The sequence below is a fragment of the Colletotrichum gloeosporioides genome (genome assembly GCF_011800055.1).
Source record: "Colletotrichum gloeosporioides strain Lc1 chromosome Unknown consensus_117, whole genome shotgun sequence".
Classification (NCBI taxonomy): domain Eukaryota; kingdom Fungi; phylum Ascomycota; class Sordariomycetes; order Glomerellales; family Glomerellaceae; genus Colletotrichum; species Colletotrichum gloeosporioides.
In genome coordinates, this window is record NW_025544762.1 from 464,901 (window position 1) to 482,033 (window position 17,133).

The window sequence follows — 17,133 nt, forward strand, 5'->3', positions numbered from 1 at the left end:
TCGTGTTCGAATTGCACGACGGAGAAAATATTGAGATGAAACTTCAATTCACTCTAATTGGAGCATTCGCGGCCCTCGGCCAGACTGCCTTTGACACCAGTTCGAATTCTACGGATTTCAGCTGGGTTTCAACCCCACCTTCGAAAGAGCTGAAGTATTACGACTGTTACGGAAGCTTTCAATGCGCTCGACTGCAAGTTCCGCTTGACTGGCCCAACCCGAACTTGAAGACAAACACGACGGTTGCTGTCGCCATAATAAAGCTTCCGGCCACAGTTTCCGAGGGCGACAAAACATTCGGTGGAAGTGTCCTGATCAACCCTGGAGGCCCCGGAGATTCTGGCACAGACTTGCTGCTTCGTTCAGGTAGCAGGTTCCAGAGCCTTTTGGCTGGTGAACGCAACTATGAGATTATTGGCTTCGACCCTCGGGGTGTGAATCTGACTACACCTCATGGGGATTGCTACAAAGGCGATGAACTCTCTCGGAAGCTAGACCAAGAGCGCAACACAGGTCTCAGTCCTATCACGGAGGATTTGAATGCTCTCAACTATCACTATGCATCTGCTTCAGGAAAAAGTGAGCTTTGTGAGGTTGATGGCGTCGATGGTATTTGGAGTCACCTCAATACCGCGTCAGTTGCTAGAGATATGGTTGAGATTATCGACCGTATCGACGACCTTCGCTGGCACAACCGCAACTTAACAAAACCGGCGGATACTCCGAAGCCCAGACTGCAGTACATCGGCATATCGTATGGATCTTTCCTGGGAAACACATTCGCTTCCATGTTCCCTGAGCGGGTGGGACGAATCATGGTCGACGGAATCGTGGATGCCGAGGATTACACGAAAGTTGTAAGTCATTCCTAGAAATTTCCGAACTCTGCTACATATCATCTAACTGTCTTCAAGACTTGGCAGAAAAATCTCAACGATGCCGAGATCGTTCTTCAGTATTTCTACCAAATTTGCTATGACTCTGGCGACGGCTGTCCAATTCGATTGTCATCAGACAAGGAAGCTGCCGATATAAAGAGCCGTATTGACACGTTTCTCAACGCTCTCGACCTCCGCCCAATCTCAGTGGTACACGGCGGCAAAATTGATTTGATTACATCACCTGCTGTTCGGCTTCTCATCTTGACTCTAATCTACCAAACCGCTAGATTTGAGCTACTTGCCCTTGGCCTCGGAGCCCTAATTACTGGCGAATACGTTTCATTTCTTGACATAATATCGGGTGACGCCCCTGAAATCACTTGTGGCGGCACCGCATCCCACGACGAGGCGCCTCCCTATACCTGGTCCGAAGATGTAGCATACGGTATTGTTTGCAGCGATGCTGTTGACGGTGTAGCAGATCGCAAACTCTCAGTCTCCGACGACTTGGTGCGCATACTCGACACACAAGCTCCAACAACCGGCGTCGCGTGGGGTGACCGTGTCATCGCGTGCGCCGACCGCAAGATTCGGCCACCCTACACCTTCACTGGACCTTTCGGTAGTCCTGCAGCCAACGCCAGTGATCCGAATGCCCCTGAGGCCCCATTACTTATCACTTCTTCGCGTTTGGATCCCGCCACACCTGTGGCCAATGCATTCACCTTGCAGAAACAACATGTGGGCTCGGGTGTTGTAATTCAGGAATCGGCAGGCCACGGTGTAACTGGGGCAGGAGTGAACTCATGCACCGCGAAGGTTATCCGGGAGTTTTTCTTGAGTGGAAAGGTGCCACTGAATTTCACAATATGTCAAGCAGAATGCGTTCCGACCATTCCCGCGGAGAGAAGCAATTGCTCGGCCCCTTTGTGGTAAGTGCCCAAGAAAGGGCGGCTGACCCGAACTTTCGAAGTTACGATACCATGGGCTTTTCTTCAAGGTCTATATCATACCTTATGTATTACATAGGCCTTGCTGAAACCAGAACGAATGCTCGAGTTCCGCCGATACCAAGAGTACAGTCATTCGTGCGATAGCGAGAACTAAGCCAAGGTCAGCCCCTCCATCCAAAAGAATGATCTTTTCGTTCCGCAACCGAGCGGAATGACCAACAAGACTGAGGCATTGTATGGTCACTGTGTAGTTATGATATTTCAGATAATGCCGTCATATTATCACTTTCTGGTGGCATGAGGCATACTCTGAGTAGAACCTGTTTGCTCCCCCCAATCCCCCAGACCACTTGATGATGCCATGCATCCAACCAGGTCAATAATGGGGCAGACCATTGATTGCCGCGATCGTCGCCTGGATAAGAATTCTGAACTTGCGGTAATGGACCCCCTCGTGTTGACTTCAGTCCAATTACCACTACTAAGCCAAAGCCTGGTCGCTTGGAATGCCTTTCCAGTGGCTGTCAAATGTTGGTGACTAGCGCCGTGGCATCCTGCAGGATTCAAGCCTGTCAGACGACTTCTGCCGTCTTACCTCGCAGGCTTTGTTGGCCATCCGGAATCTCATGCATGGCTCGGGCGGAAAGGGAAGAATACAAGACTAGGGGCCCCCGTATACCGGAGAATACAGATTTCAGCCCCGCCTTCGTACAGCTAGGTGCGTCGTGTACATTTGTCGCTGTACTTGCGCTATAAGGTGAGGAGAGGAAGGAAAGTGTACGAGTGAGGTTGATACACATTTGAGCAATGAATTGGAATTTCACAGAAATACGCCTACGGATTGTCTGGTTCAGACTCAGTTCATTCCCCGTCAACTGTGTGTTACGCAGCCGGCTTTGAACAGTGCGAGCAGGCTGTTCTATGTGTCAAAACAGAGAACGACTCTGCCGTCTCCTCTTTGTATTTATACCACACATCGTTCCAAGTTACACCGGCCTAGATACATCCCGGTCTGGTGCAGTCAGCGTAGCCATCTGCTACCACTGCGGCTGACAGCGTCCGCAACGGGATTCGCCAGCTGGGCGAGTTTCTACCGAGCCAACAGCGAACGCTGTTGGGTAGAATTCTGTGCTCGGGCAAGTTGGACCATTCGGGTCGCTCACTTCAGGCCGGCTGAGGAGTTATGCAAGCCATGTCACCCATTAAAATTACGTGCGGCGAGTATTCGTTATCAACAGTCAGAGGGATTGCTCACCTGCAGTTCAGCCTGCCTTGTGCAAAATTTGCACTTATTTAAAGTCTGGCTATCCACTCATCAACTGAGACACTAGTGACGGAACGGTTCCCGAACGAGACTCGTTGCTGACTTTTGAATGCGACATCATGAACCTCTTATGGCCAGCGTCACGAGACATTATCCTGCTACTCGCGTGGTGCATTATTGGGACCTCAGTTGCGCAAAATGATCCTGTCCGGGACTTCTGTCGGAGATGGGGGCACCAGTCGGCGGTCGTGGACCGTAGGTTATACATTGACGGGGGCCTGATCAACTACAAACCCTTCTCATCATCATCTCGAAATTTCAGCAGTAGGTTTCTGGGCTCACACCTGGCTACGCAGTTGATTGAACAGGTTGTAACAAGAAAGCAGATACCTTACTCGCGTACAATGACCTCGATGACGTACCTTCAACGTTGGGAATGCCCCAGCTCCACGACGGCCTTTCCAAGAATACGACGATACCCAGTGTAAGCGGCGGCATTCTATGGGAAGACTCAGTGAACAAGCGATTGTTCCTTTACGGGGGTGAATACTACGAGGAGCCACCGGCCGCCTTCGTTCTCTACAGCTACGATATCCTCTACAACAATTGGGCGTCACTTGGGTCTCCCACTGGCGCTGGAAACGCCAATGCAGCTAGTTATGGCGCCGGAGTCTCGATCTCATCAAGAGGAGAGGCGTATTACTACGGGGGGTGGCAGAGCAACGCATCTGTTCCAGGATGGACAGGTCCGCCGAAGGCCACGAGCAGACTTGTAAAGTACGACATGGACAAGAACTCTTGGAATAGCGTCGCAGGCCCCGACAACGTCGGCAGGGCGGAAGGCGTAATGGTCTTCATTCCAATCGGAGATGCTGGAATGCTGGTCTACTTCGGTGGCTGTCAAGACCTGGACGGCAATGGGACCCTGACACCACAACCCATGGATGAGATCTTTCTGTACGACGTCGCGAATACGAAGTGGTACACGCAGAAAACTTCCGGTCGTACTCCCGAAATACGGAGGCGTTTCTGTGGCGGTGCGACCTGGGCCCAAGACCAGTCCAGCTACAACATGTAAGTCCATGCCTTCAGAAAGGCTATTGGACCTGAAACTGACCTCATCCCAGTTACATCTTCGGCGGCGCAGGGTTCCCTCCAGACACTACAGGATACGACGATATCTACATCCTCACCATCCCCAGCTTTCAGTGGATCCGAGGTCCATACCCGGCGAATAGCAACGTCACGGGGGAATTCCCCAAAAGCATGATGAGCTGCAACGTGGTCGATAACTCACAAATGCTTGTCATTGGAGGTTCCTATTCCAACGACACAACTTACTCATGCGATGCTGACAATGTCTGGGGCACACACAACATGAACCTAGGGCAAGATAACGATGAGAATGCTATCTGGCTGCGTTACCTGCCTAGTCTGACCACTTACGCTGTACCCACAGACATTTTGACAGCTGTAGGTGGCCGTGACGGCGGCGGCGCGACACGGACGGCGCCGACCAGCGGCTTCGATGCCCCAGACCTCTCCGTCCTCATGACACGCAAGGCGACGCCGGCAACTAGAACGCCAACGCGCCCTGTCAGCTTCGCTACCTCCTCTTCGTCAAACCCTAGCACTCCATCTTCTGGGCTGAGCAAGGGGGCCATAGCAGGCATTGCGGTTGGTTGTGGCGTGGCTCTCATGCTAGTGCTGGCGGGATGCTTCTGTTTCATCCGTCGCCGGCGGACGTATTCCAGGAAGAGACACGCCTCCGCACTTGCTCCAGGGGCAGGAATGTCAATGGCGTATCACCATGGTCAAGCTCATCAGGGGCCGATGTATGGCGGCTGGGGCAATACGCAGGTGTCATCGCCGACGATGACAGCTACCTCACCTGCATTACCGCCTGCTGAACTTGGAAATGGAGCCGAGTTGCAGTATCCCAACTCCAGCATCAGTCCTACGAGCGGCAAACATGACGTTGCCTACGGAGGGCCATCACCCGTTATGCCCAACGAGAGAGCAACCTAGCTCTTGGGAGCAGGGTATTGAGAACGAAGTTTTGATGAGACGACGACCTATCCTAGCCCTGATTACGACTAATTACCTTTGCCTTGGATCATGCAAAAGCAAGTGCTTCAATTCCAGTCCTGTTAATGAACTATTTGGCCAATATGCTTCAACGAAGGCCCCGTCGCGTGTTATCAAGAGGCTTAGGAGTCAGGGCTTGCCGACGTCAACCTTACTAAACGTTGGCAGAGACGAGACAGCATCAGGACGACAGAGGCCATCTATATTGTATTGTTTAGTCGTGCGTATAAAATGCCTGTGATAGTAGTGGAATCTTTCGTCCGGGAGATGTAGATACACGCGGCGTGGAAACGTTCGAAGCTGAAATTTCTATATCGTCCATTTCCAACCGATAATTAATAGAGTTCCGCCATCAGGACAGATAATTTCACAGATTGCTTACCGGGCAGACTATGACTTGTGGGCTGTATTGAAAAATGACGCCTTGTCATTCTTCCTTTAATTATCATCCTTACTATCCTTATTGTCGTTATCATTATCGCCGTTATCTTCGCAGTCTTCGTACTTATTACTACCGTTGTCCTATTACCAGTATCAGCCCGCATAGCAAAAGTCATTTGGTATGGATTTTATTGCCAAGACACGAAGCCCTGTCGTTCAGACCAACCCACGCCCAGAGAACTTCCACACTTGCGAGTCTAGAGCCCTTTCGTAGATTTTATGAGGCCTGTAGTGCTCTTAAATGATTACCATGATGTCGATAGGTGTGCGGTGTAAGCGTTCTTTCCAGCTTCTCATAGTACCTTCGACTTATTGCATCTCTCTCATACCGTAAAGCTTTCAAACCTATCTGGAGCTGGCATGCCTCATTCAAGAGATCAAGGGCTATCGATGTTTCACACAGATCCTGGAGAGCGGATAGAGGCTTGAGCTACAGAAAGCAAGGTGCGCTAATTAGAGGATTCAACTAATTTTGCGGGTTCCTGGTCAGATGTAAATTGAAACATCCTTTTAGTAGCTAAGATGTCTATGATTCAAGAATTCCTTCGATTCATAGCGATCGGTATGCGACACCGACTGCAAATTTCACGACCCGGGTGGACAGTGAAGAACGACGAGGCCAAGTATACGACAAAAGCAATAGAGATGGCGATGAGAATAAGAGGGATAATTTGGATCGTCGGGGTTGGATGCTATGTATGTGACCGAAAGGGATAGAGAATCGACTTCGTTTGGTCGGTGTAGTAACAAGGATCAATGGCATATTTCAACCTCTCCAATTTCGGAATGAGCCTGTACGTCCTGCAGGCTGTCTGTAATCATGGAGTCGGTAAGTTTTACTCCCAAATGTGTCATTTCTCCTCAAGATGTCTTCGGGAATAAAGGGTCAGTACGGAACCTGACCTTGCCTTGGCGCCAACGAGATTGCACAAGCCTGCAGTTAGCGTATCTTGCGGATGACGTTATCACGCTGCTCAGACGGATGACGAGGCGATGAGGCAACTGAAACCAAGGCAGCCGCGGCAGGCTGAGCTGCAAGTCATCCAGACGGCAGTGAGGCGTCCTTGGGTAGGGAACGATAGCCCGTGGTGATTCCGATATGCGGTAAGCAGGGGGGCGGTTCTGGAGATGAGTGATTGGAGATACGAAGGTGGAAAGTGCTGCAGTGAACCACACCAAGTCATCAGTCGACGATTATCGGCGTGTAGATTAAGACAAGGCGGGGATGGCGCATCTCATCCCTTATTCAAGGTCACCGGTTGGTCAGCTCCAACGCAACATTTTGGGTAGTACAGCATGAAAACCCACAGCCTGCAGCGAGCTGCCTCTTTTGTAGAAACCGAAGGTCAGGCGGACACAGATGCGGCTCAACAAGCACGAAACCGAGCCGTCTAGGTTGACCCTCCTCTCTGTAAACTGACTGGCGTTTTTGTATCGCCAAGCCAATGCCCATGGTCTTTCGATTTTTCCATTTATTACGACACACCGTCTAGCTGAATGATGCCTGGCTTGAAAATCTGCCTCGCGCCCACCTCCCCGAAAACAAGGACCACGCGCAAGCAGGGAAAAGACTCCGCCTCATCATGGAGACGTCCACAATTCCTTCCTACCGAATCAAGCAGAGTGACCTAGAAGGTTGGCTCAACACCCAGTTTGGGGCTGGTCAGAGCTCAGTCCAAGTAAGACATCCGGCAAGACGTTTTTCAGAAGCTTCTCTAACGATTGCCTCCCGTTTATCAGGCAAAGAATGGTGACTACGTTGTTTCGGCTCCTAGAAGCATCAGTTCGGTATGTACCGGTACTAGGCCAGGTCTTCAATCTTCAATATCAAATTTCATGTTTTCTACGTTTTTCTGACACTCTGCACAGAGCGAAGTTGAACACTTGAAAACGTCTGATTAGAGAGGGTTTTGTCTCAGACTGCCTTAGCAGGCTGTGAAAATCAGCGAGAATTACAACATGAAGGCATATTGCACGATATCGGCTAGGCTTACGATAGTCGGGCGTTGGCAGGGATAGAGTTGGTGGTGTCAGCTAATGCCTTAGGCATGCCAGTGTAAAGGTACTTCGGGCGAAGTCTGCCCTGCTATTCTGGGTTGTTGTGGTCGAAAGCTCGAAGGAAATACACCCACTACGAGTGAGGGCCAAAAAGTACCGAGGCCAGCAGAGTGAGAAGCCTCGTTGATATTGGCCTACATTCGTGTCCATACCTAAAGATAAAAACTTGTTCCCCCCAGATGTTGCAGGCAGCCAAATGAACAACTACGCTTTCCGTTTGAAATCTTACAGTATCAGACGGGTTTGGCGGGCGGGTTTTCAGTGACCGTCAGCTCCAAACTGGGAAAATGTCGACACAGGTGCAGATCCCGCCTAGCGCCATGCAGCAGCATGACCCCCATGACCAATTGGTGGGGATTTGGTCAGAATCAGGCCAATACATCATGCCGCAGGCCGACGAACGAGAACCTTTGGATTTTCTCGAGGCCGAGAGGCTCTGGAGTCCGTTCAGTGACCCGGAAAGGGTACCGACTCTTTTCAATACACCTGGCGCGAAGTTGGACGTATGGGAGACAGGACTACGCAATAGTCTGTGAGCCTCGATGAGTTTTAGACATCCGCTTACGCTTCTCAGAATTCCCAGAGGATATTCTGTCACTTTCTAAGCCTGATGCGATTCGCAAGCATTTTATTCGATCTGAGAAAGACCCTCATATCCGCCATGTGTAAGTCTTAGTCAAACATCCTTGAGCAAAAGAGAGTGCTAACGATGGCCTTCAGCTTTATCGGGTCAAACGACTCTAGATCGCCAATGAATTGCTCTCCTGAAGTATTCCGATTCATTTGTGCCTATCACCAAGTTGAGCCTTTCTTCCTGGAGGCTGTTCTTTCGTTCGGAAGACAACCGTATCCAATCGATTACTGCCTGGCCCATTTCAGGTCAAAGACACTTGTAGAATGCAAGGCCCCAGTTTCTCACGCACTTCCGAAGTTTGGGAGGTCAGGAAATTCAACTCACGTATCATACTTGTTACGTTCCGTCGAGCACTCAGGGGCAAAGGGTATCGAGGGATGGCAGATCAGACAAGCTGCAAATTACCACACCTTTGACCTCGAGACTGGACGATCTTTCTGGTTCACTATCAAGGCCAACAAAATTTTCAAGAATCGCATCAAGGACCTGACTCCCCGGTTGAGAATTCCCACCAAACCAGAAACCGCGGATGGCAATATCGTTCCGTATCTGAAGGCATCTCTGGACACCCACCTGCTTTACATTTCCTGGTGTGACGAGGGCTGGCGTGACTTCATCAACGACTTTGAAACCTCGATCAGGAACATCGTGCTTCCCGCAAAAACTGCGCTAGTTGATGATCATATCAATCCTGAGTCCTCTCAGTATGACGTTCTGCCATGGGCATTGCAACAAAAGCGAAGGCAACGCACTATGTCGCATGGCCAATCCAGAGCTAACACCGGGCTCACCAGCAATCATAGTGAGAAAAGGGCTCCGAGTACGGTTCAAGAGCGAGTCTTTTCCTTCAGTCACTCATTTTTTGGGTTGAAGACGACTAAACCAGATGAGGAACAGGGACTTCAATCGGAAAACGCAGCAAACCATCGGCAAACCCTCAACTCAGGACTTGACCCGTCCGGATCCCTGGACAAATTACGTATCAAAGATGTTCAGACTCTTTACAGTCGGTCAGAGCTAATGCAGAGGTCGCTCTTGGTATTGGAGCTGAACACTGGGGTATTACGTGATCTCCATGTCTATTATAGCAATTTAACGAAGACTGAACTCAAAGATCCGAAGTATAAAGACGTCGTGGATGATTTTCTAAGGAGACTTGAGTCAATCATCAGAAGGCTCGAGACGAGACGAGCACAGCTGAACTCACTCTCTACGCATCTCACTCAGAGCATTCAGCTGGTAAGTTTGAATCAAAAAGAGATTACATGCTGAGACTGACCAAATAAGTACGAACTGGTCCTGCAGCAGCGATCGAATCAGATTGGAATGGATTTTGCGGATGTTGCCCACGAATCAAACAGACAGATGAATATGGTTGCCAACAAGACATCCAGACAGACAGCTTCTATGCATGTCATCACTGTCGTAACCCTAATCTTTCTACCCGCCACATTCGTTGCAGTAAGAGAGGTTTGCCCTCACCTTTGCGGCTTGCTATGAACTTCTGACACTCTCAGACTTTCTTTCAAAGCGGAGTGTTGGCCCAGGACGACGATACCGGTGCTTTCAGTTTTCAGCGGGAGAGTTTTCGACTCTTTGGCCTTGTTTGTGGGCCATTGACAGCCGTCACGATCGGAACTTGGTTGGTGGTATTCGTGAGTTTGAAGTGGAAGGCGAAGAAACAGGCTCGGGCTGAGAAAGATCAGCGTGTTGGAACGTGGGGGGAAGAGGACATTAAACGACTGTAAGATAAGTGGCTGGTTTTCTTATTGTGGCGTTCGGGATCTTCTGCCCTACTTTGGGAAGTGGATTAATGGTGGTATACATACAATTTCATAGAATGTCCTTGCGATTATACGGAGGAAAGCCTAAGTGTCTGCCTTGTTCATTGATCGTAGCCCACCTACTTTGGCTGGCTGTTTGCCAGACTGACCCGGGGAGCACATTTTCACCTTACTCTTCTGAGTAGGCATCTTTCGGTGAACACAGAGCCTGAAATTTCAGCCCTCCCTCAAACGCATGTAAGGGCCCAATCCAGTCACTTGTCTACACACCATCTCATCAGAACATCCTTGTCTAGTGCGAAGTGCCTGTTCAATGGATAGCAGCGCTGGAAGTATGATCCCAGACTCATAGGTCAGCTGTAGGGCCTGTAGGGCTGCAGTCTTGCAGGCTCAGTCGCCGCAAGGCAGCCCGCTCGGCATTCAGTTCGCAAAGTAGAAAGGCTCTCACAAACTTCCTGCAGATGATGCCTGGCGCCTCAATCCTTCGAAGGTTGCCTCAGCCCGCCATTTGCATGTTTCTGGCTGCGTTCCAGTTACCGGCAACGACAAAACCTGTCAGTTCGCAGACAGCCAACGATCGGCGCCTTATAGCCACTGTCGCCCACTCTTGCGCAAGCATTTTAACGCCATTTTCACATGATTTATTGTCATTCGCTACTCTTTCTCGCCTTCATTCTTACCTACTTCAGATTTCGATCAATCGACTGGCACGACGTCTCACTCTGGCTCGGATCTGCAGCGGAACTCGAAACCTACTAAACGACCACGCGAGAGCCAAGAAGATGTCTGAGAACCACATCGTTACTCAACTGCGAGAACATGTCGCCGAATTTATTCAAAGACATAGATGCTATGGCATCAATGGTTATGGCGACGAGCGGAAATTCGTCCCTCAACTGGCGCTTACCGAGTTTTGGACCTTGGAAAAGATCACGGCTGTCTTTTGTCACGACCGAAACAAATTGATCCTGCATAGCGCCGTGGACATCATGAATCACTACATTGTGATCTTCTCGATATTGGTCTTAACATCTGGAGCCGAATACCTGGAGCTTTTCACCCAAGAGGATATCAAGGACATTAGCCTTCCGCTACTTTCAATACCGGAATCATATCGCGAGTCCAGTCACAAAGAGGCGTTCGAGAGCTTCCTTAAAGCCCAGTGGAAATTTTGCCCATTACCTTTCAGTGTTGGTCTGAATCCCAAACCAAGCAAAAAGAACTTGTCGCCTGACATGATTTTGCCTATTTTACCTACGGCAAAGACGAAAATCAACCCTGAAGCGGACGAAACGACCGACATGGCTGTTCTCTACAAAGTGGATTTTCATCCTAAGTCTACGCTACTCACCGCCTCTGTAAGTCTAGTTCTCAATGCCTGAAAGAGATGACACGAGCTGAGATGTTCTCCAAGGTCGTTTTCAAGGAGTACCTCAAACCTGGCCCGGACTCCCAAAAGCTATACGATAACGAATGGGCCATGTACACACAACTCAAAGAGGAGTCTTTCAATCACATAGTGCGCTATCATGGATCTTTTCAATGTTTAGACAGGCGAACAATCGTCCTAGAGTATGCTCCCGGGGGTGACCTGCTCTCTTTTTTCAAGACGCGAAGGATCCCACGAACAGACTGGCAACGAACGCAATTCTGGCAAAACATCTTCGGACTTTTCGAAGGTTTAGTGGCAATTGATGACCTCACGCAGTATGGCGACCATTCAAGAGACACATGGCATCTGAAAGGGTAAGTACGCCATCCATCCATATAGCAGGCCAGGTCGGTAACGGGTGCAGAACACATCAAGACATCCGCCCGCAAAATATCTTGGTATGCGGGGAGCCTTCGGATGAAGACTACTCTGTGCCATTCAAGTTCGCAGATATGGGCTTGGCGCATATACGTCAAGTGAAAAATGGTGGCATAGACAGATTTGCCGTGGATCACTTTGGCAACGGAATGTATAGTATGTTCGCTGAGACAAAATTACCTCTGAGCCCTAGGTAGCTTACGTATTCACAGGCGCCCCCGAAGCATTTCGAGATGACGGAAGTACCAAAACCATTAGGCACAAGAGTGACGTATATTCACTTGGTGGAATCCTTAGTGAGGCCTTTATCTGGGCCATCTGGGGAGAGCGAGGGAGAGAAGCTTATCAAGCAGAGCGCGTCGAAGCTACTCGAGAAATCAGGTTAAAGGGAGGGTTTCACGAAGGAGCCTTCCACGACGGCGATGGGCTGTTGCACGTCGTCGAGAGATGGCACGACCGGGCTGTCGCACTCACTGGTGGCAAGGCCGGCGCGTTGAGCCAGCTCATTTTGAAGTTCACGCTCGCTGCTGAACCGGACCTACGAAAGACTGCAGCGCAAGTGTTCCAGGAATTCAAGGCCGTTATTCCGACTTTGAAATCGGACTCTCTCCCTCAGAACTACGTATCGTCGAAACGACAGCAAGGGTGGCCAGCATCCCCTCTGTCGCTGGCAACTCGGTCCCAAACAACACCGGCTGGATCAAGAGATTCGGATCAATATCCGTCGCCAATTACCCGCAACTCTCGCGTTTCGTCAATGCAGCCAAGCAAGTCAGCTTTTGCACCATCCTTCACCGCATCTCCGGATTCCATTGAGCCCTCCATTGACCCTTTAGATGGCATGGCGCACGAAAGTACGCAGCCAGTCGACACACTCCCTGTCGGTAGCCCTAGTGATCCTCAATTTGGATCGCAGAACGAACCAATCCATCATGACTCGAAGGGAAAGCTCCCTGCTTCTTATTCGTCTACCTCGCAATATGGCAGCCCATCGACTACACCGATCAAAGCAAATGGTGTCTCTCTACCTATCCGGACGGAAAGCAACGGTCAGGAACCTGGGGCGTATGGACCGAGTCCGCAGTCTTCGCGAACAAATGCTCCTTCTTCGACCAGACGTTCCCAGCCATCTCCCAATAATGACGGAGCTACATCAGAACCTGGTAGCTCCAAAAGATTCCAGCCGAAGACAGTGCCACAGCCAAGCATTACTATTGATCAAATTTGGAGGGCGTGTTTTGAGCCAGGGGGCAGAAGCACACATTCCTTTGGCCGCAAGAAGATTTTCAGATTGAGTTCAGATTTCGAGGATCCTCTGAAAATATTTCCCGCACTGGAAGACACTTTGAGCAGACTCAGAGGAAATAGCGGGAGAAATCAGGTACGCATCCACAACCTGTCCGGCTGGGGTCAAGTCTAACTCAGCTCAACCATTAGATCTTCATCCTCGATGACTCGATATCTATGGGCCCTCACAGAGAACAAGCGGCCCGGACCTGTAGGGTCCTGAGCAAACTGTTGAAAAGGGGACATGTCGATCCGGACAAGGAGTTCGAACTGTATTTCGCATCCACAGGCAAGTGCATCAGAGCAAAGAACGGCACCGATCTTCAAGTTGCCGTGGAAAGACACCACTTCTCAAGCCTTCGTTGCGAGATGCACTCTATTCTCGATCAAGTGGCTAGCAGAGTCATAGAGGAAACACAGCCGGTCAGCCTCTACGTATTGACCAATGGCCACTGGGACAATAGGAACTCCTCAACCACCTGCGGTGTCGAAAAGCCGATCGAACGACTTGTGAAGCACATAGTTGAGAAGAACAAGCAGGCCAACTGGGCGATGGTCCAATTCATCGGCTTCTACAAAGACCCGCCAAGCAAGGCAGATCGACGTGGCAAAGCGCTCCTAAAGCGTCTGGACAATAATCTGGGTCTCTTAAGGTACGTTCCCCGGAATCTAGCCACTGAATATGGCTGACTTTTGAACAGAGACATTGTCGATACTCGAGATGCCAAAAAGGACGTCAGGAAAATCTTGCTTGGGCCTTTCTCGACTGAGGCAGACGAGTCACCATCGGATTCTGATTCCGTCTCAGATTCGGATTCAAAGTAGAGGTATGCTGTGCATAGCAAAATAGCAACAAGCTGAGGCGTCGTGAAGTAATTGATACCTGTCAACTTATGAGTAATGTATAGACAACATTAGATACCCGATCAATGATCAACTAGTCAAAATTTTTGAAAGAACATATTAGAGAAGCTTTGTTCCCTTAGTCAAATGCCATCGTCTCGATCCACGTCGATATTGTCGTCTCTATCGTTGTCTCTGTCGTCGTCCCTGCCCTCTTACATACATATATATATTACCAAAGCCTTCAAATCTACAATGTCGGGAAACGTTTTCTGCGGAAGACATAATATTCGTGAAACAAGGCGATAGTAAGCGGTCTCTTGTAGGAGAAGCTCAATCAGTGCCCGATAAGAAGCTGAGCAACTGCATCGGCCTGAATGGCCACGAGGACACCGGTCCCCACACGGCGACAGGTCCCTGCTGCCAGCTGGCCCAAGCTCATGCAGGTCCGGGGATCGTTCCGCCTAACGTGGCCCACAACACCTCTGCGCCATCTCAGTTTCACTTTGTTTCTGTTAGCCGAAACCCATCCTTCTCTCAAACTCGCTCATATCGACAAGGTACTTCCTTAACAACAACCTTGAGGGATCATCGCTGACGTAGCGGGTTTCCGGGGCAGCTCACAGCAGCTCCCGCCCGTTGCTATCTCAGGCACCCGTGACCGTGACTCGTCCCCAAACGGTAGCATTCCCAGCGAGACCGGCGACTATCAGCCAGCTGTTCGACAGCTACCTTAGCTTCTCCCTCCTCCTCCCAATCCTCCTCCGCTCCCCTCATCCATCTATCATCACCAAACGCAAACCACCCATCATGGCTCGAAATCAACCACCGACGATGCTCTCCCTCCTCCTCTCCGCGGCCCTCGCATCCGCCGCCCAACCCGGCGCCGCCCCCGCCGTCGCCGCCCCGATGCGTGATCTCACCTGGGGCCAGCTCAACTTCCTCCACACGACCGACACCCACGGCTGGCACGGCGGCCACCTCCTCGAACCCCAATACTCCGCCGACTGGGGCGACTACGTCTCCTTCGCCGCCCACATGCGCCGCAAGGCCGACGAGCGTGGCGCCGACCTCCTCGTCGTCGACACCGGCGACCGCGTCGAGGGCAACGGCCTCTACGACGCCTCCGCCCCCAAGGGCCTCTTTACCTACGACGTCTTCCGCGAGCAGACCGTCGACCTCATCTGCACCGGCAACCACGAGCTCTACATGGCCGATGCCGCCCAGCGCGAGCACGACATCACCGTCCCCAACTACAAGGAAAACTACATCGCCTCCAACCTCGACTACATCGACCCCAAGACCGGCGAGCGTATCCCCCAGGCCCAGCGCTTCCGCCGCTTCAAGACCAAGAACCAAGGGCTCGACGTCATCGCCCTCGGCTTCCTCTTCGACTTCACCGGCAACGCGAACAACACCGTCGTCCAGCCCGTCGAGGACACCCTCAAGGAGGAGTGGTTCACCAAGCTCATCGCCGAGGAGAAGCCCGACCTCTTCGTCGTCATCGGCCACGTCGGCCTGCGCATGCCCGAGCTCAAGAAGATCTACACCGCCCTGCGCAAGGAGAATTGGAGCGTGCCGATTGCCATCTTCGGCGGCCACGCCCACGTCCGCGACGCCCTGAGCTTCGACAAGGACGCCTTCGCCATGGCGAGCGGCCGCTACTTTGAGACCATCGGCTGGATGTCCGTCGACAACATCAAGAAGAGGTCCAAGAAGTCCGACGAGGTCTCTGCCGAGGCCGTCTCCTTCACGCGAAAGTACATCGACAACAATCTATACGGCCTGCACCACCACACCGGCCTCAACGAGACGACCTTCCCCACCGACCACGGCCGCAACGTCAGCGCCATGATCACAAAGGCCCGCAAGGCGCTCGACCTCGACTACAAGTACGGCTGCGCGCCCAAGGACCTGTGGATGAACCGCGTCGAGTACCCGAGCGACGACAGCATCTACACCTGGCTCGAGAAGGAGGTCCTGCCCGCCGTCATCCACAACAAGGACCGCAAGGACGTGCCCCGCCTCGCCATCGTCAACACGGGCGGCATCCGCTTCGACATCTTCAAGGGCGCCTTCACCAAGGACAGCACCTTCATCGTGTCCCCCTTCACCAGCGGCTTCAAGTACATCCCCGACGTCCCCTATGGCGTCGCCAAGCGCGTCCTCGACCTGCTCAACCAGGCCGGCAAGATCTTCGAGGCCGACACGCAGGACGCGCGCTTCATGAACATCCCCGAGATGATGTACCCCACAGGCGACATCCTCAACGCCATGAAGAAGGCGGAGTCCGACCAGGAGCCCCGCCGCCTCGAGCTCCGTTCCGAGCAGCACCCCCTCGCCGACGACGAAAAGTCCAAGCCGGACCTCGTCAGCGGGTACACCACCAAGGACGACCTCGGCACCGACGGCGACGACACGGAGCACACCCCGATCCCGTCCTTCCCCGTGCCCAACTGCATCCAGACCGCCATCGACTTCCCCAAGGAGGGCGAGCCGGAGAAGGTCGACCTCGTCTTCATCGACTTCATCCTGCAGTGGGTCATCGTCGCCCTCAAGTTCAGCGGGGGCGACTACAGCGACAAGGACGTGCTGACGTATTCCGACGAGACACTCACCTATAAGATGGGCGAGTGGATCAAGGAGAATTGGAAGGGCGACTGCTGAAATAGAGAGAGCGTAACAGCGAGATTGAGCAGTAGAGCAAGACTTCTCTAGATGCCGGCTGAGATCGCCATCTTGTTAGATTGATTATTTAGCCTCGGGTATATGGATCGTGGGAGGAGTTCATGGATCAGTCTGGGGCCCGTTGTTTCTTCTTCTTTTTAATCGGGCGATATTACACGCATGACACTTTTCATCTAGATCAGACATTGGCTTCAGGGAATATCGGACACGAGTGGGACGGGAAATTGGGACGGTTAGGGAACCTTTTCGTCTGGTGACATAAGACGCACGAGAACGCAGTTGACTGCAAATAACACAAACACCAGCCATCTTCACATCGCGGCTTCAAGCTGTGCCAAGCCGACGATCGCAGTGCCCTTTCCGCTTGGTCGGCAAATGTGCCCATCCGTCCCTTTGCCCTCT

General features: G+C 51.7%; 4 protein-coding genes across 4 annotated transcripts; all 4 read left to right on the plus strand.

Moving 5' to 3' along the window:
• Positions 1-35: 35 nt before the first annotated feature.
• GCG54_00009124 (Kelch repeat-containing protein) lies at positions 36-5,126 on the plus strand (the record flags this gene model as incomplete). The annotated part of the gene is made up of 4 exons (XM_045409073.1): positions 36-857; positions 915-1,503; positions 3,485-4,172; positions 4,226-5,126. The coding sequence occupies 4 exons, from the start codon at positions 36-38 to the stop codon at positions 5,124-5,126; spliced, it is 3,000 nt and encodes a 999-aa protein (XP_045256318.1).
• Positions 5,127-8,068: 2,942 nt separating this feature from the next.
• GCG54_00009125 (uncharacterized protein) lies at positions 8,069-10,067 on the plus strand (the record flags this gene model as incomplete). Its single annotated transcript, XM_045409074.1, has 5 exons — positions 8,069-8,213; positions 8,260-8,350; positions 8,406-9,558; positions 9,628-9,780; positions 9,837-10,067. 5 exons carry the CDS (start codon positions 8,069-8,071, stop codon positions 10,065-10,067), a joined length of 1,773 nt encoding a protein of 590 aa, XP_045256319.1.
• Positions 10,068-10,885: 818 nt separating this feature from the next.
• GCG54_00009126 (uncharacterized protein) lies at positions 10,886-14,025 on the plus strand (the record flags this gene model as incomplete). The annotated part of the gene is made up of 6 exons (XM_045409075.1): positions 10,886-11,461; positions 11,518-11,849; positions 11,900-12,069; positions 12,126-13,294; positions 13,351-13,853; positions 13,902-14,025. 6 exons carry the CDS (start codon positions 10,886-10,888, stop codon positions 14,023-14,025), a joined length of 2,874 nt encoding a protein of 957 aa, XP_045256320.1.
• An 828-nt stretch (positions 14,026-14,853) lies between these two features.
• GCG54_00009127 (Secreted protein) lies at positions 14,854-16,710 on the plus strand (the record flags this gene model as incomplete). The annotated part of the gene is made up of 1 exon (XM_045409076.1): positions 14,854-16,710. One exon carries the CDS (start codon positions 14,854-14,856, stop codon positions 16,708-16,710), a length of 1,857 nt encoding a protein of 618 aa, XP_045256321.1.
• Between the last annotated feature and the right edge of the window lie 423 nt (positions 16,711-17,133).